This window comes from Alosa sapidissima, chromosome 5 (genome assembly GCF_018492685.1).
Source record: "Alosa sapidissima isolate fAloSap1 chromosome 5, fAloSap1.pri, whole genome shotgun sequence".
In the NCBI taxonomy this organism is placed as follows: domain Eukaryota; kingdom Metazoa; phylum Chordata; class Actinopteri; order Clupeiformes; family Clupeidae; genus Alosa; species Alosa sapidissima.
In genome coordinates this window covers 26097647-26120276 of record NC_055961.1, presented here as the reverse complement: position 1 = coordinate 26120276, position 22630 = coordinate 26097647, and the positions used below count along the sequence as shown (strand labels likewise).

Sequence of the window (22630 nt, the reverse complement as noted above, 5' to 3'; positions counted from 1 at the left end):
AGAGGAGGGGCAGCGGGCTAGAGAGAGAGCGGGGCGGGGCAAGGAAAGGCTGCGTGCGTAAAAAGCGCAGCTCAATGGCAATGCAAGGATTTGATCTTATATTTAATTTAAATTAAATTAAACATAGAATATTTATGTGTGGCGGCTGATTTTTATTTCGTGGCGCCCCGCCACAGATTAGTCAATGTATGGGAAACACTGAACCCTATTTACCTGTGATGCTAACTGGTTGAAGCTAAATATGTGGCCTTACCCAGTCTTGAGTAGCGACATTCAGGCACCACACTATGTTTATGTTACACACACACACACACACAAAAGATTATTTACAATGCAGTGCTACTGCCATGCATCATTTCTCAAGTAGAGCATCTAGGCATTCTGACAAGTTGTCATAACACTAAATGTCTTTGACCTTAAAGTAGATTAAGACTCATATTAAAGTGTAACTCCAGCGAAAATTGGCCCAATGGTCTTTTTCTGCATTAAAACACATCAAATAAACCATGGAGACAGTATTTTTTGTTGATCAACCACTACAGAGCTCTGGTATACGCTATAGCCCTAAATCACAAAAAGTGGATTAGCTAAGGGTCATGAACGAAAAATAGCATTTTTTAACCAGTAATATTGTTCAAAACAGCACCAAACCTTGTCAGTAGCTTGCTCAGGGTCCCTACACATCAAACGAAGCACCAACAACATAATTAGTGAACCTGGAGTTTATTACAGAAGACTGTTAAGAACACTTACCAACTGTCCCCCTATCAACTCCTCCAACCCCAGCATGAATAATAGATTAACCAAACGTGACGGTACAACAAATCCTTGCAATACTGGGTTGGAGGAGACTATAGCGTATACCAACGAAAAATACGACGAAAAATACTGTCTCCACGGCTTATTTGATATGTTTTAATGCAGAAATTGACCCTGGGGTCAATTTTCGCTGGACTTCCACTTTAACTATGTAAAAACACAGTATTTCCCAAACTAGAATAAAACACCATGTGGTAGTTATTTTTTCAAACTAGTTTTTGGATAGAGTAATAAAAAAATATTGTTTTTTTTAGATTTATTTTGTGATCATAGCCTTTTTGCATTAAAATGATTTATTGATCCTTGTTTATGTGCTGTTCCGCTCTTCCAAGGGGCAGTTCAGACAGAATAGAGCCCAAAGGGTTTCCTCAAAATCAGGAACCGTGTCCTCTTCGCTCTAAATTAAGCTCTGTTTTGCCAAGCAGCATTCCGCTGGTTTGTATACACTGAGGCCCTGGTCCTATTATTTATGCCCCTGCTATGCTCTGCTTGTGCCAAAAAGGTTAAGATGTGCTTAAAGCTAGGGTATTTAGGGAAAGAGTATATCATGGATATGTGTTGTTTATTTGTTTGTTTATTTATTCAAACAAAAACAAAAATTGCTGACGTTGGTAAAACAGGACTTATTTTAGTGTACCACACAATGTGCAATGTTGTGGCAGTGCAATCATTGCACTAGCTTTTAAAAATATCACATCACATCTGTAAAGTCTGTTTCTTTATTACCATTTTTAGAAATGTTCTTGCAATACGTTTTAAATTGACCACTTGACCATCTTCGGTCCTTTTCTCACCCTGTTCAAAGATAACATTCAGGTCCTCCTGCCTTTGGTTGCTTGGTCTGTGTGTCGCATGTAGCTTCCTGTTGAGAGACTAGATTTTCTTATTGTTGTTATCTTATTTGACTATGTCTGTTTGTTTTAGCATTTGTGCGCGTACAAGAATGTGTGTTAGGATAGTTTTGGGATCCCTCTATGTTGGCTTGCTGTAGTTGCCTTTTACTGTCCTTCACGGGTATGGAGAGGTAGGCAATGAAGCCAAAAAAAAACCCCAGTACTTTTGTAGTGATTTGATATCTAGTTGAGCCATCTGTGATTGTTCAACACCTTTATTTTCTCAGTGTGTAAATATGGAATGCATGACCAGGGTTTGACGTAGAGTAAACAGGAATTTCATCACTTCTGAAATGCTTATGTTAAGATTGTAAGGGACACTGTGGGCCTTACATAAGAGTGCCCTGGGTTAACACAAGAGTTCAGTGTCTGTTAAAAAACATGGAATTCATTCCCTTTTTGTGACACTCTTAAATCTACTTTTTACACATACCTTACTTTTTGTCTGCTTAGGGTGTTGGGGAAAATTTTGTAGGGCATTTTATCAGCCACCGGCCGTCAAGTTGAGCTTTGTAGAGTTTGTGTTTTCGTCCTCCAGGGACTGTTACATTGTAATTTAATAATGCCGAAATACCCTGCCCCAGTAATCTATTTGAGGGTGAAAAAGATGACTGTCATTTTTAATCTCATGTGATTGGTCGTCTGTGGCATTTGCCTTGCTGCTGCTGTCGCACTGACTAGATTCCCACTGGAGTGGTTAGATAGGTAGTAGAGTAGTCTGAAATAAATAGGGCATTCACCAGATGTTTAGATGTGGTTTCTGTTTTTGGGGGGAATTATGTTCTGTTACAAGTTGTTGTGGAGGTCTTCGATCCCCATGGATATATCCCTTTTCAAATATGACCGTCTTTGATTAGCTGCTGTTACGCTAAATTCATTTTCAGCTTAACAGTGAGTTTTTGAACTGATGCTGTTGTACTTTGTCTTGCTTTTATACTCTTATATACTTTGCCATCATAGAGTCCAAAAAGCTTTGGAAGTTGCAATTTTCTCTCCTCCACGCTTAGTGACTGTGTCTCTGTTGTTAGCAACATGAACCGTGAAGACCGGAATGTGCTCCGAATGAAAGAAAGAGAAAGGAGAAATCAAGAGATCCAGCAAGGAGGAGAGGCCTTCCCAGCTAACTCCCCTCTCTTTCCCGAGCCTTATAAAGTTGTAAGTTTGTTTTCTTCTTCCTTGTTGTTTTTCTTTATTCTTCATTTCTTTATTTTGTTTTGGGTTGTCACAGGGAATCCATTCTGTATGAAATGGCCAGAACCTGAATGACCTGTTTTTTTTTCTTTCTTTCTTTCTTTTATTTTTTATATAAATCTAGCTGACATTGTTGTTGTGTATGCATGATTGTCTGTGTGTGTGCATGTATATGTGAGCGCGTGTTCTTGTATCTGTATGTGTGTTTGTGTGCGTGTATGAGTCTCTGTGTGTGTGTGTGTGTGTGTTTGTTTTTGTGCTTTGTTTTGGAAGTGATTTAAGTCTGAGGTAAGTGCAGCCTTGCAGGTTCTCCCTGGCCTGGCTGCAAGATGCCTTAGCCAGACCCTGAAGCAGCAAGTGTTCAACTTGCCTCATAGCGGGGTCAGTGGGGGTGTTGACTAGTTCTCACTAGTCCTCCTTTACTGTGTATTCGGTCGTTTCTCTTCCCGGATTGTGTACTCCCCTTTTCCCCAGTGTAGGCCAGTCAGCTACGGTATGTGATGTGACCACCCATGGAAATGAATTATTGATCATCTCAAAGAGGAGTAGCAGTTCCTAGGTTGACCCTTAAGGATCTGAAGGTCATTTGGTCAGGTCATGCTTGGAAGAGACTGGGGGAGTGAGTCTGCACACTGTAAACCTGCTGTGTGCAGTGTCTTTTAGTAGGCTACTTGAACTAGACACCGGTGCATTTGATGTTGAAAAATCTGAAATGGATATTCTGAAGATTTTCTAATCGACAGCTGCATTTTATGAAGTTAAGGAAACCTCTAGAAGGGCATGTCCTCACCTGCCTGTTTTAATGTACGTGCACCCCACAGTAATGGAACTGAGCTGGACTGTTGTGATGGCTAAGTCTTAGCAAGACACAAATATCCAGCAACAGCAGCTTTTGTGGGCAAACAATGTACTGTTTTTATTTTATTTATTTTTTTACATTAAGTAGTCATCGTCCGTCTTTGGCCTGCATAATGTGTAGACCGACATTTTTGTCTACCGTGTGTAAATGAGCGCTGTGAACTTGTTACATCAGAGTATGACTGTAAAAGAGAAGACTGAAAAAGAGAATGCTTTCTGAATTTATCTTTGGTCTGTCTCAGTGATGCACGTTCACTTGGCGCACCACGGCGACTAACAAGACTGAGAGACTAGTCACTATGATGACTAATAGGATTGCTGTCTGCGCTGGGTAATCTTTGCAACTAAACAGCTTAGCACATAAGGGGTGGGGTGGGTTGATAAGTACATTTCAGTGGAAGGCAGCCATCATTGCGTGAGCACCAATAGGATGTGACAAGTGGAGAAATGAGGACGGAAGCATCAGAGGGCACGAGCAGTAGTGTGTGTGTGTGTGTGTGTGTGTGTGTGTGTGTTTCTCTCTCTCTCTCTCTCTCTCTCTCTCTCTCTCTCTCTCTCTCTCGCTCTCTCTCACTCTCTTCCCCTCCCCCCTTTTCTTTTCTGAGATGTGTGCTCTGAGTTTACACAACAAACCTTAGGCCGCTACTGCCACCGGCCAAAGCTCTGAGCATTATGGGAAAACATGCCCTCTCTCTACGTTGTGTTAGTTAACACGGAAGAGCAGGGATGCTTTTTGTCCAAACTCTTCCCCCATGGTTTTGACAGACTCTTACACAAGCTCTGGCCACATTTGCCTGATGTGACCAAGAAACCAGGCTCGATAATCTAGAGCAGATTAAATATCAGCCAACACATCGCCGTGTCGGCTCCTCTGAGCACCAGTGTCATTTTATGACGATGCTCCGACCTGTCCTCAGTCAGCCTGTTGCATAACAACAGTGGAGCATGTGCACTTGGTGTCCCAGATAGACAGATAGATAAATAAATATATATTTATTTATTTACTGAAGCGTAGCTCTGTATTGCACATAGCACTGTTCAAAATGGACATTAACACAGCTCAGAAGCTTTTGACTTTGAGTTTAAAGATAGGGTGTCTGTCGGAAAATGGTTGTTCTATTTTCTGTGAGGCTCCTAGAGGTAGTTGTTTTGAAGCCACTTTTTTTTTTCTCTCTGGTTGCGCCACTGTCTGTTTGAGGTCAACGGACAGGCTCTCTTGTAATGACGACTTCTATCTACCGATGCACTACCTCTGTTGCCTCACAAGTATTGTCTGTTTGGCACGTGTTTAAGAGCTCTTCCTTAGTAGTGTGATTAACGGCATATACAGTACATTTAGGCCTAGTACTAGCAAGAAAACTCATATGTTCTGTAGAGTCCTAAGTTTGATGATTTGGAGAAAGGAAACCTGATGAGGATAAATGTTGCTTACGGCCTCCCCTTTTCTCGTCGTTTCTCCCTGTCTCTCCCCGCAGTCTAGCAAAGAAGACAAACTATCCAGCCGTATCCAGAGCATGCTAGGAAATTACGACGAGATGAAAGAAACGATCGGTGAAACCCCCATATCTAAACTCATGAGCAAAGGATCAGGTTCTTCCTCTTCCGAGGAGAAGTCAGGACAGTACAGCGAACAGAGAGAAAGAGGAGGTAGCAGTGGAGGAGGAGGCGGCCAGAGCAGCAAATGGACTCCTGTTGCCTCGTCCTCGTCCTCCTCCTCCCAGATGCAGAAGCGCTCCGGGCTCCAGGGCAGCCAGCGCGGGGCCGGAGGCAGCGGCAGTAGTAGCGGCAGCAGCAGCAGCAGCCAGAGACACGAGAAGGACTATAGCGGCAGCAGCAGCGGCAAGAAGTCCAGCAAGCACAGCAACTCGGACCAGTCCAAGGGACACACGTCCAGCCCGGCTAAGGGCTCGTCCATGGGCTCGTCGGGCCACTCGCGCTCCATGGGTGGCTCCGAGCACCACGGCAAGGACCGCTACCGCAAGTCGCCGAGGGAGCGGGAGCGCGAGCCCAGCTGGGACTCGCCGTCGCGCGTCCACACCTCGACCTTCGCCACAGGCCAGCACTCCAGCCAGGCTTTCCCGCCCTCGCTGATGACCAAGCCCAGCTCCATGTTGCAGAAGCCCACGGCGTACGTGCGGCCCATGGACGGGCAGGAGACTGCTGAGCCCAAGGGCTCCACTGAAACGTATGGCGGACAGTCGCACAGCAGCAGCGCCGGCGAGATGAAGTCCAACGGCAAGGCCTCGCTCGCCAAGCTCAAGATCCCCACGCAACCGGTAGAGGTACACCTTATTGTCTTACAACACCCAGATACAGACACTAATAACTAGTACCCGTGGGTTTATTTTATAATTAAGGGACAACACGTGTTCATCATCATGCTCATGTAAGTCAGTCATGTAAATGTGCCAGATTTTCCCATTCAGACTAGTTTTCTTCTGCAGTCCCTTGCAATAGTTGTATTGATTCTCTAGTAGTACTACAAGTATTGCCATGAAGATGAATTTATAAATAATAGCCTACTTAATTGGGTATTTAATGTTGTAGGGCTCCATGACCGGTGATTCAAGCTGTGTTGATGAGATCTTAAAGGTAAGGATGGTGCCATTAATTACTGTTTACTCACAAAGTGATTTATGGAGGCCATTTATAATAAATATACAATTATCTGACTGACCTAGCATTGGTGCCACTTTTGGTAATAAAAGCCTATTCGGAAGTCAAAATATATTCTGAGAGAACCAGTTTCACCACAGCATCAAGTTTTTAGCCTTTTGACCATAGCTTGCCTGAAGACTAAACCGTGCATTGCTGCGGGCCTCCATGCAGATGTATGCATCTCTTATTCAGTGTCCCCACACACCAAAACAAAGTAGCTGATGCAAACCACTGTTTTAGTAGGCAGTTGCATAGCACAGTCGCTCCCAGAGGCACAGGAGATGCAAATCATCTCAGTAGTTAGTTGTGAACGTCTCAGTGTTGTAGGCCGGTGCAAAAATGACTCTGCAAGCAAAACTGAATGAGTGGTGAATTTTGGGTCCTGTTGTGACCAGATATGACCATAGAGTGATATGTGTATTTCAGTTTCACGCTCTGATGCTGATGCCATTTGCATCGTCAAGGCCTTGGATGGATAGTAATTCTCACATTGAGGGGGGGGGGAATTACATCATGATTTCCATTTTGAGACTAAAGTGTTAAAAAAAAAAAAACATTTGTCATTCTTTCCCACTGACAAGGCCTTTACCATAATAAGTCAATCAGGACATAACTGTCATTCATAACTAGGCTATTACTTATGTCTTGCTCATAACTGTGTGCTTTTAAAAAAAGGAAAAACACATTGGCATAGGTGCCCAGGTGTGTATCATGACACAATATAAAGGCAGTTGGTATGTTAGTAAGTGTGTGTGTGATTTTATATATATATATATATATATATATATTATATTATAATATTATATACAAGTGTATAAAACAACTGGGAGGCAAATTATGGTCATTCGGCAAGACTGGGATATTTGGGGAATGGCTTTCGAACCACCACAGCCAGGTGGTCTGTAGGAAGTGGTCAACTCTGTGGCAAGCACCTTGTGAAAATTGTGGTGTGTGTGGTGTGTACGTGTTTGTGTCCTCATGTCATCTTGACATCCCTGCAGGAAATGACTCAGTCCTGGCCTCCCCCACTGACGGCCATTCATACTCCCTGTAAGACAGAGCCATCCAAATTTCCCTTCCCTACAAAGGTCAGTTTGCGTCATCCTTACTAGGAAAGTTTTCGTGAACATGTTTTGCAATTGTGTTATAAGCCTTGTGATGATACTTACCCGCGGAAGTAATGTTAACCACGTACCGGGATAGCAGTTGTTAGAATGATTTGTATTATTATTTACTTTATATCATGTGTTATTTGTTTCTTTGTTTATTTATTTATGTATCTTTCTATTTATTTACTTTTACATGTTAAAGGACTCCCAACACTCAAGTTTCAGTGGAGGACACAGCAGTAAGTGCCCATGTTCTGTTCAAGATGTGTGTTGGAGCACATTTCAGTGGCTGCTGGTGAGTCATGGTGTGTGAGGAGCCCACACTAACGCTTGCGGTTTTGGGTTTCAGAGAGGTGCAGCACGGGGAAGAGCTCCTCCAGCACACATGGCTCCAAACCCTGCGAGGGCGACCAGGCCAAGTAAGAGCACGACAACCCGACACATCTGATAGATAGAATAGAAACTTTAATTGCCACACAACAATGTTTGTGGTATATTTTGTAGCTCAGTCTGGTGTGTGTGTGTGTGTGTGTGTGTATAAGTGTATATATACTCTTTTGGTCCCATGAGGGAAATTTGGTCTCTGCATTTATCCCAATCTGTGAATTAGTGAAACACACTCAGCACACAGTGAGGTGAAGCGCACACACTGGCGCAGTGAGCTGCCTGCTACAACAGCGGCACTCGGGGAGCAGTGAGGGGTTAGGTGCCTTGCTCAAGGGCACTTCAGCCGTGCCTACTTGTCAGGGTTAGAACCGGCAACCCTCCGGTTACAAGTCCGAAGCACTAACCAGTTGTGTGTGTGTGTGTGTGTGTGTGTGTGTGTGTGTGTGTGTGTGGGATAAAATAAATAAAAAATCTTCAGGAGTGGATAAAATAAATAAAAAATCTTCAGGAGTCTTAATTGCTGAAGGGTAGAAGCTGTTGTTGAAGCATGTCATGTGACACCTCTGATATATAGAGACTGTTCTATACAATCATATTATACCAATCGATGTTCACCATCTTCATTGTTACTGCACTGACTAGTTACAATTTCTCCTTCTATTAATGTCACCAGTTGAGTATTAAAAATGTTCTACCAGTGCAGCTATTGTTACTGTTTCTCTTCTTTATTACTAAAACTACGGATTGACCATGTGCCTTCATTTGTATGCACTGACTGTGTGTGTGTTGTTGGCTTTAATGTTAAATTACAGTTTAAAGGATATCTCGGACACCTTTGACCTAAACATCACTAGTGCAACTATGGTACTGAGATTATAATCCTAATAACGCACTAGAAGTAGTATTACTTGGTACTGAGATTATAATCCTAATAACGCACTAGAAGTGGGATTACTCGTAGTAGTAGCACTGGCGTAGTAAGGCTGATGTGTGGTCAGTTTTGCTGAGACTCATCATGCCCTGTGGTTACAGCATGCTGGAGAGTGACCTTGCAATAAGCAGCAGCGACGGAGAGAGTGACGGCGAGCAGGACTCTGCCAAAACGGCCCCCAGGAGCGCCCCTCAGAGGTACCCCCTGTGCCCCGTTACCTCCACACCCAGGACCACTCACTGGGCTTTACTCATTATGTTGTGTTAAAGAAGTTAACCTGGCAAGATGGATCACACACACACGCACACACAAAACTAACAAAAAAAGAAAATCTGACATTGAATGTAGGTACATAGGTGTCCAATAAGTATTTGGAAAGAGCCTGTCGTTTTCTTCATGCACACCGGTCTTCTGAAGAGCTGATATTGCTGAGACTGTATGGTGTTTTTGCAGTTCTCATATCAGTGATATTTGTTTTGAAATGAAAGTCTATCAACAATGCTGTTGATACACACGACGGCAACTTCTTCATCTAGCTGAGGAATGTTCCTGAGTATTGTTGTTTGGGCACATTCCCATTGATATTTTGGAACAAATGCTTTTCATGTGGAGAGCTTTAATTACGACTATGCAAATCGTCATGGCTCATCACATGGAACTAGTTATGTGGTTGTCCAACAACATTGCTCAAAATGTTGCCCTTTAGATTCTGACAACTTGCGCTTGCCCTTTTGTTACCTGGCCAGCTTGCCTGCCTTGCTGAGGTTTTGGAACCAAATTCACCATTGCAGGGACGTTCTAACTCAGCCGGTTCTACCCCTCAGCAGGTTCTAACCTTGGGCCTCCTGTGATTTTGTGTGTTCCACAGCCAGGGTCCGGAGGTGGCGGAGAATTCTCGGGAGGACGCAAGCAGCCACACGGGCTCTGAGAGCAGCTCGGCGTCGGACAGCGAGAGCGAGAGCAGCTCCAGCGAGAGCGAGACCAATGAACCACCACGCGCCGCTTCACCAGAGGTCTCACACACACACACACACGCACACACACACACACACACACACGCGCAGGTACATACCCACTTAAACACATTCACATGCACGTGGGAACATACACACCCGTAGTTATTGGCCGCATTTTCTTACACAGATACTATTAAAATAAACAAATCCACTTACACACACACACAAGTCCCAGAGAGGGGGGTAGAATGGAGCTGGTGAGATTATTACACAAAGCTTTACTTGTATGTGATTATATCTTTTCATCTTTACAGCCTGAGCAGCCCACTGCCAACAAGTGGCAGCTGGACAACTGGTTCAAGAAGGTCAACAAATTTTCCCCAGCGTCGCCCGTGGACAACAACAATGTGCCCACCAAGTACAGGAAAGAGAGCAGGGATCCGGGGTCGGGCCGTGGGTACGGTGGCCAGAGTGGATCGAAAGACGCCGGTGCGCCCACGCAGGGTCGTGACTTACGACCGGCCCAGAAGAGTTCGGAGAATGGCCGGGGGCGTCAGAAGTCGCCCGCGCAGAGTGACAGCGGTGCAGGGCAGCGGCGGACTACGGGTAAAAAGCTGCCCAAGAAGTCGGAGAAGCCGCCGGTGGTGGAGGAGCCCAAGGGGGGGCTGATGGTGGAGAGCGAGACCCCGCAGGACATCCCCACGCCGCGCAATAAGGCGCCCAGCAAGGGGCCTCGCAAGCCCAACATCAAGAAGGAGCCCAAGTCACCGCGGCAGGCCCAGGACAAGCGCAAGGCCAAGGCGCCCACCAAGACGCCGCAGAAGTCCCGCGAGTTTGTGGACACGGACTCGTCGTCGTCCGACTCCGAGGGCAACGAGAGCATCCCGTCGTCGTCGCAGACGCCCAAGTACCAGGAGAGCATCCGCACGCCCGTCTGCGTCTTCTCGCCCATGGAGGAGAAGGAGCTGCTGTCGCCGCTCAGCGACCCCGAGGAGCGCTTCGCCACGCGGCAGGTGCTGCTGGTCAAAATCGACCTGAGCCTGCTGTCCCGCGTCCCCGGCCGACACTACAAGGAGCTGGACCAGATTAAGCAGGAGAGGGACGTAGGCGGCGGTGGTGGCGGGGGAGGAGAGAGCGACAGCAAGGACCTCCAGAAGCCGCCCAGCGAGAAGACCTCCAGTAAGGGGAAGAGGAAGCACATCAAGGTTTGCACGTCGCACACGCACACACACACACACACACACTTCCTCAGTCTGTTCAGCTCGTCATGTCTGATAATTAAAATAAATAAAGTGAAAGCAAGAAAAAATAACTTAAGTTACACAGTGTAACACCTTTGGTACATTTAGTCTGTGCATGTGCTTTCTGTGGAGCACTTAGTTTCCAAATTCCATTACCCTGACCTGTTTGGTTTGGTGAACAAAACCTATTCTGTTTCAAGACCAAGAACTGAAAGTTTTTTTTTTTTGCACTTTCGCAGTATAGAATCTGTTTCGATTTTGCACCCTTTTCTTTTTTGTAGAATGAGGATGAGGGCATGAAGCCGGAGGGCAAAAAATCCAGGATGGAGGACAAGGCCTCATCACATTACAAGTCCAGCAGTAAAGAGTAAGTTTCGCCAAGCACACGTGCCTCAACCAGAAAGCTGTGCCTTTACTAATATCAGGCAGACGGACCTCACTATAATTATAATAAATACAGTATCTCACAAAAGTGAGTACACCCCCCACATTTTTGTTAATATTTTATTATCTTTTCATGGCAACGGTGAAGAAATTACACTTTGCTACAATGTAAAGTGGTCAGTGTACATTGTACTTGTGTAATTGTAAATTGACTGTCCCCTCAAAATAACTTGACATACAGCCATTAATGTCTAAACCGCTGGCAACAAAAGTGAGTACACCCCTCAGTGAAAATGTCCAAATTGGGCCCAATTAGCCATTTTCCCTACCCGGTTACAAGGTCTCAGGTGTGAATGGGGAGCAGGTGTGTTCAATATGGTGTTATCGCTCTCACATTCTCTCATAGTGGTCACTGGAAGTTCAACATGGCACCTCATGGCAAAGAACTTCCTGATGATCTGAAAAAAAGAATCGTTGCTCTACATAAAGATGGCCTAGGCTGTAAGAACATTGCCAACACCCTGAAACTGAGCTGCAGCATGGTGGCCAAGACCATACAGCAGTTTAACAGGACCGGTTCCACTCAGAACAGGCCTCGCCATGGTCGACCAAAGAAGTTGAGTGCACATGCTCAGCGTCATATCTTTTTTCCAGAGGTTGTCTTTGGAAAAAAGATGTGCTGCCAGCATTGCTGCAGAGGTTGAAGGGGTGGGGGGGTCAGCCTGTCAGTGCTCAGACCATACGCCGCACACTGCATCAAATTGGTCTGCATGGCTGTCGTTCCAGAAGGAAGCCTCTTCTAAAGATGATGCACAAGAAAGCCTGATAAAGGTGGGTAAAGGTGATGGACTGGCCAAGCATTTCTCCAGACCTAAACCCTATTGAGCGTCTGTGGGGCATCCTCAAATGGAAGGTGGAGGAACGCAAGGTCTCTAACATCCACCAGCTCTGTGATGTCGTCATGGAGGAGTTGAAGAGGATTCCAGTGATAGCCTGTGAAGCTCTGGTGAACTCCATGCCCAAGAGGCAGTGCTGGAAAATAATGGTGGCCACACAAAATATTGACACTTTGGGCACAATTTCGACATTTTCACTTAGGGGTGTACTCACTTTTGATAGCGTTTAAATGGAATGATGTTGGGTGAAGCCTGACGTGTGTTTGTGGTTTGTTGTGATCAGGTCGTCCAAGCGCGGCCCGGAGAAGGAGAAGGAGTTGGCACCCTCGCCCTCGATGACGGGTCTCCAGCGCACGCCCAAGCCGGAGCACCAGAGCCGCAAGCGCACCACCAGCCTGTCGTCCAACTCGCTGTCCAGCGGAGCCAGCAGTGGCAAGGAGGGCGGCCACAGCACAAGGAACGGCCCCGCCTCCAAGCACCGGCGCGAGGACAAGCAGGGCCGGAGCACCAGGGATGGAAAGGTAGAGCTGGCCCTCCCGCAGAGTGCACTTGACCCCTCTTGATGATCGTCACCTAGGGTCAGGACCGAGCAGTGTGTGTGCAATGCTGCAGCCCTGGAGAGATGCACTTTAGTTGGACCCTTTCCCTTCAATACAGAGAACCCCCCCCCTTTTGTGATACGATTCCACGCTCACTTTCGTTGATTGGGTGGGAGGGTGGCATGGAAAAGGTTCATAGATATATGGCCTTCATACACTTTGCACTTAATGCCTTTCTATATACATTACACTGGGCTTCAGTGACCATTGTGGTTGTGCTGGTAGATCCATAGCTTCCTGCCATATTTCTCCTCTGAGCTGGTATGTGCTAAAAAAGCTATTTTAAGTGTTCTATGGTCCTAAATTGCAAGACTGTGTAAATGGTGAAAACGTGCCAACGATTGTCCTGAACCTTCGTATGCATTTGACATCCTTTTGTTTTGGCTTTGTAGCATTATCGGACAAATGATTAGCTAAAGACATGTTAAACTTGTGACTTAAACAGATGTACATTGTGTTTATCCTTTTGTCTCTTTTACTTTAGTCACTAGTAAAGATGAATCCGGTTTAAACTCGTATTTAGTTATTTATTTGTTTGTTTTCAGGAGAAGTCTTCTAAGATGATTGATGGCCAGCTGCCTGACTGCTCTAAGTCGAGATCCAAGCTTCTGTTTGAAGACCGGTAAGAAGCCCATGTTTGTAGTGGAATAAAAAGATGTTTGCTGTCAAAAATAAACATGTCAGTCATGTCAGGGAGGCAGGGTGGAGGATTGGGTGGGGGAGGGGGATGTTTAGCTGATGTGGCCTTTGCATTGTTCTTATAGCACCATTCAAAAGTGTGGAAATGCCTAGCTAATGATATATTTTCCTTTATTTTTACAACTCTGAAATCCTATGAAATTGTAGAAAGATAGAATGGAAAAGCCACATTTAAACATAACTTAATTAAAATATAGTTTATACAACATGCATGTCGTCAATTGTGTCTAGATTTTGACCTGTGACACACAGGAAAGAGTTTTATGGAATATAACTAGTTCCCTATTGGGGAAGAGGCTGTAAGGATGATGAGACTGAACAGGTTTGGGAAGATGGCCTAAGTAACAACAAGTTGAGTCACTGGCATTCTTCTACTTTTAGGGTGCATTCTGCTGATTACTACCTACAGGAGGCCAAGAAGCTGAAACACAATGCTGATGCTTTGGTAAGGCGCCAAATGGCTCACAGAGTTGTTCTTGAATGTCAGATGCAGGCCATATCATGTTTCTGTCATGATACCTGGGTGTGGTGGTTTGTGACGGCCTAATGTCAGTATCAGAGCCAACACAGTGAACCTTTACTGAAACCTTTGAAGTAGAACCTTTACACTTGCATGCTTCTAAAGCTGCTGAGCAACTTTTTATAACTGCTCATGACCCGAAGCAGGTTTATAAATTTGTAAATGAAACAAGTGTGGTGTTCACAGGTCTAACCTGACAAGACATGCATATCCAGTATATTTTGCATTGACTGGGAAGTGTAGGTATAGGCTGACCACGGTAACAATGGTCTCCCCAATGGACTATTAGTAAGATGTAAGTGTTAGTATTTGCGTGTACGTGTAAGTAATCAGTAAGATTATGCTTAAAGTACAGGGGCATGATTTTCATAAGAACTGTTCAGTTTTCACAGAAATCATGAAACTTGGCACAGGTGGCATATTTAAAATCCAGATGGTGGTCACTAGGGGGTGCATTTTTTTTTTAGTTCACTTACTACCTCGGAAGTAAGCTGGAAAAAATGACCAACCCCCACCCCCCCCTCCAAAAAAAAAAAAAAAGAATGTGCCCCCTAGTGGCCGCCATCTTGATTTTAAATATGGCAGCTAAGATTTGGCATTCTCTCTGTAATACTGTACTGCTCCAAACATAGACAATTATCAGTCTATAACCACTTGTTCAGCATTATGAAAGTAATCGCATAATCAGGACCTTTTACCGTGATCCTCCTGTCATCGACCCCTACTGTAGACATTAGAACTTGAGATTTAACCACAGATTTCACTGTGGCCTTCCATTAGTGGCCAGGGCCATGCATGCTTCCCTCCATTGATGTTGAGCATAATTTGTCAGATGCCAAGGTTTGTTTCTAAAATTAACCACATATACCATACTGCCCCAGAAGGATGACGTCTAATTCACTGACACTGAAGCATTGGAATTAGATGATTGTGAACGATGGTTCCATCAATATTTTCTTATTCTGGTTATTGCCACCATCTTGAATTTCAAAAGAGGTGACACCAGATTTGCATGGAAACCTGATCATGTAGAGTTAAATATTAAAATTAACGGTTTATGTGGTTTTGTTTTGAAGTTTATCTGAAAAAAAAAAAAAAAAAACAGTTAAAAATGGAGGCTTTATTAGAATTTAATGTGGCTGCCACTTGGAGCGCATTTTGGGGGCATTTTTTTTACTTCACTACAGGGTAGTAGTATGCCTGTGAAAAGTTCACACTTTCTGTGAAAACTGAACGATTGCTGTTCTTAGCCTTCTGTACTATTAGTATATATTATAATAAAATGTCCTTCTTCCCCTCCCCTACACAGATGGACAGGTTCGAGAAGGCAGTTTACTATCTGGACGCTGTGGTGTCCTTCATTGAGTGTGGGAACGCCCTTGAGAGGAGTGCCCAAGAAGCCAAGTCTCCCTTCCCCATGTACGCCGAGACTGTGGAGCTCATCAAGTAAGAGAATTACTCAACTTCCTTTGCATGTGTGTGTGTAGCAGTCTATTAACAAATGTACTTGATCAGTATAATAAATACAATTGAACCTTTTTATTATAACGGCAAAGCATCTTTAGGAATTTTGCATTGGATGGTAGAGTTCATGATGAGTGAAGTTGGCTTTCTCTTCTCAGGGGATGGCATGTATATATGCATGTTTGTGGTTTTTATCTGGACCGTGTTGATCTTTGATCTTTCAGTTAATTTCTGACCTCTAAGTTTTGTGTGTGTGTGTGTGTGTGTGTGTGTGTGTGTGTGTGCGCTTCAGATACACTATGAAACTAAAGAGCTACATGGCCCCAGATGCCACATCTGCAGACAAGAGATTGGCAGTGCTCTGGTAGGTCACCTGGCTCTGTGTGTCTGACTCTTTGTATGTCTCAGGTAATCTGTCTGGCTACAAATTCATCCCTCTCCTTTTTCTCTTTGTCAAGTTGTTTTTGTCTACCTGTGTTTATACCTGTCAGTCATTCTCGCTCTCTCTTTCTTTCATTCTTTCTTTCTCTCTCTCTATCTATCTATCTATCTATCTGTCTATCTATCGATTGCTCTCATTTCAAATCTGTTTAATTCATCACTGCTTAATTAGCATGACAGTTTAGATAAAGAATAGCCAAAGACCAATAAAACATTGTATTAACTGTCTCTCTTGGGGTTTTTTTTCCTGATATCTCTCCTCTCCTCTTATCTCTCTCTCTCTCTCCATCTCTTTCTTCTAGTCTGAGGTGTCAGTCTCTTCTCTACCTGCGGCTCTTCAAGCTGAGGAAGGAAAGTGCACTCAAGTACTCCAAAACACTCACTGACCACTTAAAGGTAATGTGTTGTCTGATGGGCTCTGAAGTGTGTCTCTTTAGTGTGATGCGAGTGTAACCTGGTGTTTGTGATGCGAGTGTAACCTGGTGTTTGTGATGCGAGTGTAACCTGGTGTTTTTGATGCGAGTGTAACCTGTGCTGCTGCTGCTTGTGTTTGATTCACAGAATTCCTTAAGTAATACCCAGGCGCCGTCTCCAGGGTTGGGCAAGTAAGTGGACTTTCATTAATCCTCTTCACTTAGTAGTCTATTTTCTGTCTTACAATTCAGGCATTTTCTTTCTTTTGTTTCTTTCTTTCGTCTCTCACTTATTAACAGAGAAATCTCTTTTTCAATGTTATTTTTATGATGAGTCTTTGTATTAAAGGAAGTGTCATTTTGTGAAATAACTGAACTATACCGATGTCAATATTGTGTAAAAGAGGAATTCAAATTAATTCCCTTCCCCCTCCTTCTCCCGTTCCCTGTCCTCTCCACAGTAAAGCGGCGAGCATGCCATCTCCGGTCTCCCCCAAGCTGTCCCCGGGCAGCGCGGGCAGCTACTCGTCCAGCAGCTCCAACCCCAGCAGCTCCTCCTCCGTCAACATCCCTCAGCGCATCCACCAGATGGCAGCCAGCTACGTGCAAGTCACCTCCAACTTCCTCTACGCCACCGAGGTGTGGGACCAGGCCGAGCAGCTGGCCCGCGAGCAGAAAGGTACGTGGGGTCGGTGCCAGAGGGCCAGACGCATCTCGCTACATCAGCGCAGTCCTTTATTATTCCTGTCACTCACTGTCCCTCTCTCTCCCCCTCTCTTTGTTTTCTTTCACTTTCTCCCTCTTTCACTCTTGGTCTATTCCTATTCTCCCGCTCATCTCGTCTCTCTCTCTCTCTCTCTCTTTCTCTTTTTTTTCTCTGTCTTCTTCTCTTTCCTCTTCTCTCTCTCATTTTCCCTGTCTTCTCCCAGAGTTCTTTGTGGAGCTGGAGAAGATGATGGGCCCGCTAATCTTCAACACGAGCAGCATGACCGATCTGGTGCGCTACACTCGCCAGGGCCTGTCCTGGCTGCGTCAGGACTCCAAGCTGAACCAGTAGAGGTGCTCTCCATCGTCTTCTCATGCTGGACTCCTTCACTCACTCACTTAACGCGACTCTCTTTCAGAGCCTGGGACTCATGGGCCTTTTGTTTTCTAAAGCCCAGCAACACACACACACACACAAAAACAAAAACACTCATTAGCGTTGCGGGCTTGATCTGCCTCAGACATTTTGCATATCTCTCACTGTGTTCATCATCTGCACCAGCTTGCCAAAACCAGCAGCAGCAACAGCAGCAATGACAAAAACAAACAAAAAAAGACGCAAAAAACTCGTCCCTACGGAAACCCCAGCTCCAAGTAGCTTTGTGATATTTATTATGGAAGGACAATTCAAGCTACCAAGAAGAACTCCTTCCAAACCCCCCAGCCTCCACCCGGATCCTGCGTGCTCTCCCATATCATTGGGTTGAATTGGTTTTTAGTCAAGTATTTATTCAATCCATTGTCAATGATGAAGGCATTTTAGTGCAAAGCCATTTTTATCGTTTTTAAATTTCTTTTTTTTTTTGTCAGCAGTAAGCAAATGTGCATGAAATTGGGTTTTTCCATTGGCTTTGTTTAACCAAAATACCTCCCACTTAACCAAATGTGCTTTAAAACTTAAGGTTTTGTCCTTTATCTGTTTTGTGCCTTGTATTTGATATACAGGAAAATAGGACGACACTTGTCCACATACTCATTTCCTTCATGAAATGTTTCTTTTTAAACAAAACCGCAGCATCGTTCTGATGACCGGTCCACTGGGTAGCACATTTGTATTTTTTTTTCAAAGGCACAGCAGAGTATGGAGGCCATTGCAAAGTTGTACTCTTGCAAAACAAAACAAAGTCCATTCGTTTGAAAGGTTTTGGGCAGAATTGGCCATTCAGAGGAAACATGCTAAATGGCTGCCAACGGACTCAGATCCTGAGGCGTTTTAATGCTCACGTTTTAAGGTTTGAGCAATAGTAATGTAGCATGCACATGGGGTTGTTTTTTTATCCAGTCACAGATTTATTTTTATGAATTGCAGGAGCATCATGCGTCTGCGCATCATCGTCACACATATGGCCCAAACTATATTTTATTTATACAAAGTAGAGCTTGCTTTGAGCTAAGTCCTACCTTCGCTTACAGATTTGAAAAGGCTTCAAACAGGGTTGAAACTAGAGCGCAGAAATGTAAAGTATTTCTATTGTAAATGGAAAGTATTTAAATATTTAATGTCATTCATGAATTTCCCTTCTTGGCATAATCGTCATTTGTGTATTACAGATCATTTAATGAAAAAGTCATCTATGGAATATATTTATGGTATTTGCTATGGATATTTGCATTGAGAGTGTGATTGTGTGTATGAGCGAGAGAGAGTGTGTGTGTGTGTGTGTGTGTGTGTGTGTGTGTGTGTTTTGTCGTTTCACTTCAACATCTTTCCCCTTCCCACCATTGCCCCTAATCTGTCTGATTTGATAGCAGTTTCATATCGTAGAGTTGTTCCAGCTCGTAAAGTAGAAAAGTAATAGAACAAAAAACAAACAAACATGGTATTGTAGGTTTTAGATTATTCAGGGCAGTCCTCTTAAGTATGTTGTATGCTGGAAATGCCCGTTATCTATACCTTGCACTAGAACTACTACTATTATTTTAATAGGCTTCATTGTAACTGTTAAGGGGGAAATCATTCATTTTTACTTAGTTCATTTGAATGAATGTAGTAGAGATCAGAACTGTTATGGTACATGCCTGCAGGGCATAGCAACACAACACTGTGGTTAGTTGACAGTCATACAATAGTTTTTCTGTCTCCTTCACTCGGGTCAGACATGTGACCGGCTCACAGTCAGTTAAAAATGATTATATCACACGTTGAGGCTGAGCCGAGTAAAACAGGTATGTGTGTCTGGGCCACAGTCAACCTCTTGGGCCTCCGGTGTGGTCCGAGAGATTGTATTATTCAACATCAGTGGAAACCGCTGGGAGACTCACTGTGGCGTAGCCACATAATCTGAATCGAGTCCCTTGTTTTGGCCTGTTCCTGTGGCCCGGAAGCGCTCCAGACTCGCCATGTTTTTCTAGTGGGCTACTCACTTCAGCTGGTGAGGTAAAGGAGTGGACATGAGCAGCGGACCCGACTTTGCCATCTGACCTCTGCCCTCTGTGCTGCTAGACGCGTCAGAGTTCCCATAGTTCCTTCTGTTCCAGTGCAGTACACACAGGCCTGAGTCCATGGCTCCCCCTCACCCGGAAAGCACTCGACTGGCACGGATGCATGGCAAATCAGCGCCGGTTGTGCGCCGGATCGGGGCCACATCCGTTTCACAGTCAGCTGCTCTCTGGGCATCCCTACCTCCTCCTGATTCCATATGAGCATAACAATATGCACACACACACACGTACATGCTTATCGTCACAGACACATACAGATATATACTTATGTATCACACAGGTATTTTCATATGATTAAACACAGGTATATGCATATGGTCACACAGGTATACATGCAGATATACACACACAATCACACACCAACCCTTTATTTGACACTAGGCAAGTTGTCAGTTACCAGGCCCGCTGCCTTGTTTTGTCTTGGTCAAGGAAATCTGGTGTTTTCAGCTGTTAGGACTGTGGGCTCAGGCTTGATGTACACATTGATTTACTGGTAGTTTCCTCTGTGTGCATGTGTGTGAGAGAGTGAGTGAGAGAGAGAGAGAGAGAGAGTGTGTGTGTGTGTGTGTGTGTGTGTGTGTGTGTGTGTTTGTTTGTAGCTCAGCTTCTTTTTTTTTTTTTCAAAAGGTGTTGCACATTTTAATCCCTGGAACAGAGCCCATTCACCTTGTAGATGTTTTTAATTTCGAGAATGCTGTCTGATGGCCTTTGCTTGCCAGTCTGTGGGGTATAACCCAGTGTCCTCATCAGTCCCTGCTTGATGAGTAGCAAAGAGAGGAACATTATTGATGAGGATAGTTGCTATTCAGAGTACTTATCTTTATGCTCTGGATATATTGCCAACAGATTTAAGGTGTTTACCTTACTGCCAGAAAAGGATTAATGGCATGCATTACTCTTTTTTTATATCTTGTTTAACACATGTTTGTTTTATGACTGTCTAGTTTGTCCATAGATTACTTGGATCAGTTTGTTTTTATACTGAGCTTGTAACATTAATTTAGATACATTTGTTTATCTCCAGATGAATATTATTAATAATTCTTATTAACTTGAATCCAGGGTAAGAATACTTTTATTTGACATCCAACAAGAACACGTAACACTCGCATGTCTATTTAAATGGCTAAAATGTATAAATGTATATAAACGTTTCTTTTGGGTAAATTTTTTATAGCAGTTAATCATTTATATGATTATGTAAATAGAACATGAAAATATATGCACATCTTCATCATTAAATCTTTTTTGTTTTTCTTCCAAACTTTATTTTGACACTTTGTACTTAACACTGTATGTCGTTTTCAATTTAAACTGTTGGCTTTTTTCTTTCTTTCTTAAGAATTCTCGACTATTTTTACACACCCTCTTTGTCTGTGGCTTTCTGAGCTCTCTGTCCTTCTCGCCAAACTTCCTAGAGTAAGATTCTGTTCCGTGCATGGTCCAGAATGAAAAGCAGCTTCATCAGTGCATATTGCTCATCGAAAAACAAATGTTCCACGAGATATCATTAAAATACTTTGTTTTTCTTTTGGGGCAAATGTAACCCAGTAACAAGTTAGAGATATCTTTCGAGGCAATTCTGTACTGTTGATGATGTAGATGTTTGTATGTCGTACTCCTTTTACAGTTGTCTCTAAAAAAGGCCATTGGCAGATGCAGAACAATATTCAAATTGGTTTAGTTTATACGTAATGACAAAGAGATTGATGAAAAATCTACTTATATATTATGGATGCAATATGATAATTGTTTAAAAGGTACATTTTAAAGGTTCTGTTTCATTTATCCAGACTTGTTATAACTTGTAATTTAAAGCATTTTGTGAAGTGAGTGTTACTGGTAACTAATGAATTTTCTGAGTCTGTTGTGAATATTTGTATTTTACTGTATTGAGAATAAAAAATGTATATGATTATGTTTGACACCCTGGTCTTTTCTTGTCAAAATGCAAGAGGTACGTTGAGTACTTGGAGACTATTTGGGAGAAAATAAAAAATGCATGGCCGTCTTACAATTAAGAATATTAGAAGTTCTACTGAACCTTAAGATTTGCTTCCCAGAAACCTTGAATTTAAACAGCTTGTATTCATTTGTTTTCTTCAGTGGGTGTATTGCATCTCTTAATCACCTTATGCCTTCAAAGAACTACTGGATATTCTCTGAAAATGTAGGCTAAGGGTCTTCATGGTGACACAAGGGGTCCCAAATTCCCCATGGTAGAATTCTTCTTCACACTCAGGTGGCTCTGGTCTTACTCGTGTCTTTTCTAAGGGCTATAAAGCTTTCCTGTCTTTCCCACCTGATGAGACTACGGTTTCTGCTTGGATTTCTGCATGCCTAAGGGATATGTCAAGTTGGATAAGATGGACACCTTCAGCTTAATCCCTCCAAAACTAATTCTTTATTTGAAACCATTATTTTATAATAATGTAATGTTTCTACTCTAAGTCACTTTGGATTAAAGCGTCTGCCATGGATGTACCATAGCCTACACGTATAGGCATTTTGGATATACATTTTGAGGTTGTAGTGATCAAAACCCATAGTAGAGCCCTGTGCAGCGGTCTGCTCCCAACCCTAACGACTACAGCCCCCTAGTGGACGTTGTTTTTCTGTGCTCACAACGTATATTTAGGCTATTTACTTCAACAATGAAAGTTAAAACTCAGCAACAGTAGGCTATAACTTTATCACTCTTATTAGGTCAAAAATGTAAGCTTCCATGCTTTGGGCTTTATTTGTATGAGCAAATTTAGTATGGACGACTTCTTAAAGTCTCTAATGATTTCTGGTTTTCACATAATTGTGAAATGGTGAAGTGTTGACGAATTTCAGTGTCCACTTAGCTGCAACTAAGCCTCAGTAAACGCGTAGGAAAACCTGACTGATGGATAAGGAGTCCACCTTTGTAATGACATTAAGTTCTCAGGAAATAGCCTACGCTGGCATAAGCAAATATGA

The 22630-nt window shown here is 43.5% G+C and overlaps 1 protein-coding gene across 6 annotated transcripts in view; it reads left to right on the top strand.

Annotated features, from left to right (window-relative positions):
- Nucleotides 1-21584, top strand: part of aff4 (AF4/FMR2 family, member 4) — a 30954-nt gene extending 9370 nt beyond the window's left edge. For 2 of the 6 annotated variants that reach the window (XM_042091200.1, XM_042091197.1), the window contains exons 2-20: nucleotides 2741-2867; nucleotides 5237-6043; nucleotides 6309-6353; nucleotides 7421-7507; nucleotides 7731-7767; nucleotides 7878-7947; nucleotides 8948-9043; nucleotides 9715-9859; nucleotides 10117-11007; nucleotides 11325-11410; nucleotides 12607-12844; nucleotides 13468-13544; nucleotides 14003-14066; nucleotides 15451-15587; nucleotides 15898-15969; nucleotides 16349-16442; nucleotides 16608-16651; nucleotides 16921-17138; nucleotides 17389-21584. In XM_042091200.1, the coding sequence (XP_041947134.1) occupies nucleotides 2745-2867; nucleotides 5237-6043; nucleotides 6309-6353; nucleotides 7421-7507; nucleotides 7731-7767; nucleotides 7878-7947; nucleotides 8948-9043; nucleotides 9715-9859; nucleotides 10117-11007; nucleotides 11325-11410; nucleotides 12607-12844; nucleotides 13468-13544; nucleotides 14003-14066; nucleotides 15451-15587; nucleotides 15898-15969; nucleotides 16349-16442; nucleotides 16608-16651; nucleotides 16921-17138; nucleotides 17389-17516 (3459 nt within the window). In that variant the 5' untranslated portion in view covers nucleotides 2741-2744 and the 3' untranslated portion in view covers nucleotides 17517-21584. The remainder of the gene's footprint in view (nucleotides 1-2740; nucleotides 2868-5236; nucleotides 6044-6308; nucleotides 6354-7420; nucleotides 7508-7730; nucleotides 7768-7877; nucleotides 7948-8947; nucleotides 9044-9714; nucleotides 9860-10116; nucleotides 11008-11324; nucleotides 11411-12606; nucleotides 12845-13467; nucleotides 13545-14002; nucleotides 14067-15450; nucleotides 15588-15897; nucleotides 15970-16348; nucleotides 16443-16607; nucleotides 16652-16920; nucleotides 17139-17388) is intronic. The other 4 variants (XM_042091201.1, XM_042091202.1, XM_042091198.1 and 1 more) reach the window with 3 other exon arrangements.
- The last annotated feature ends 1046 nt before the right edge of the window (nucleotides 21585-22630 follow it).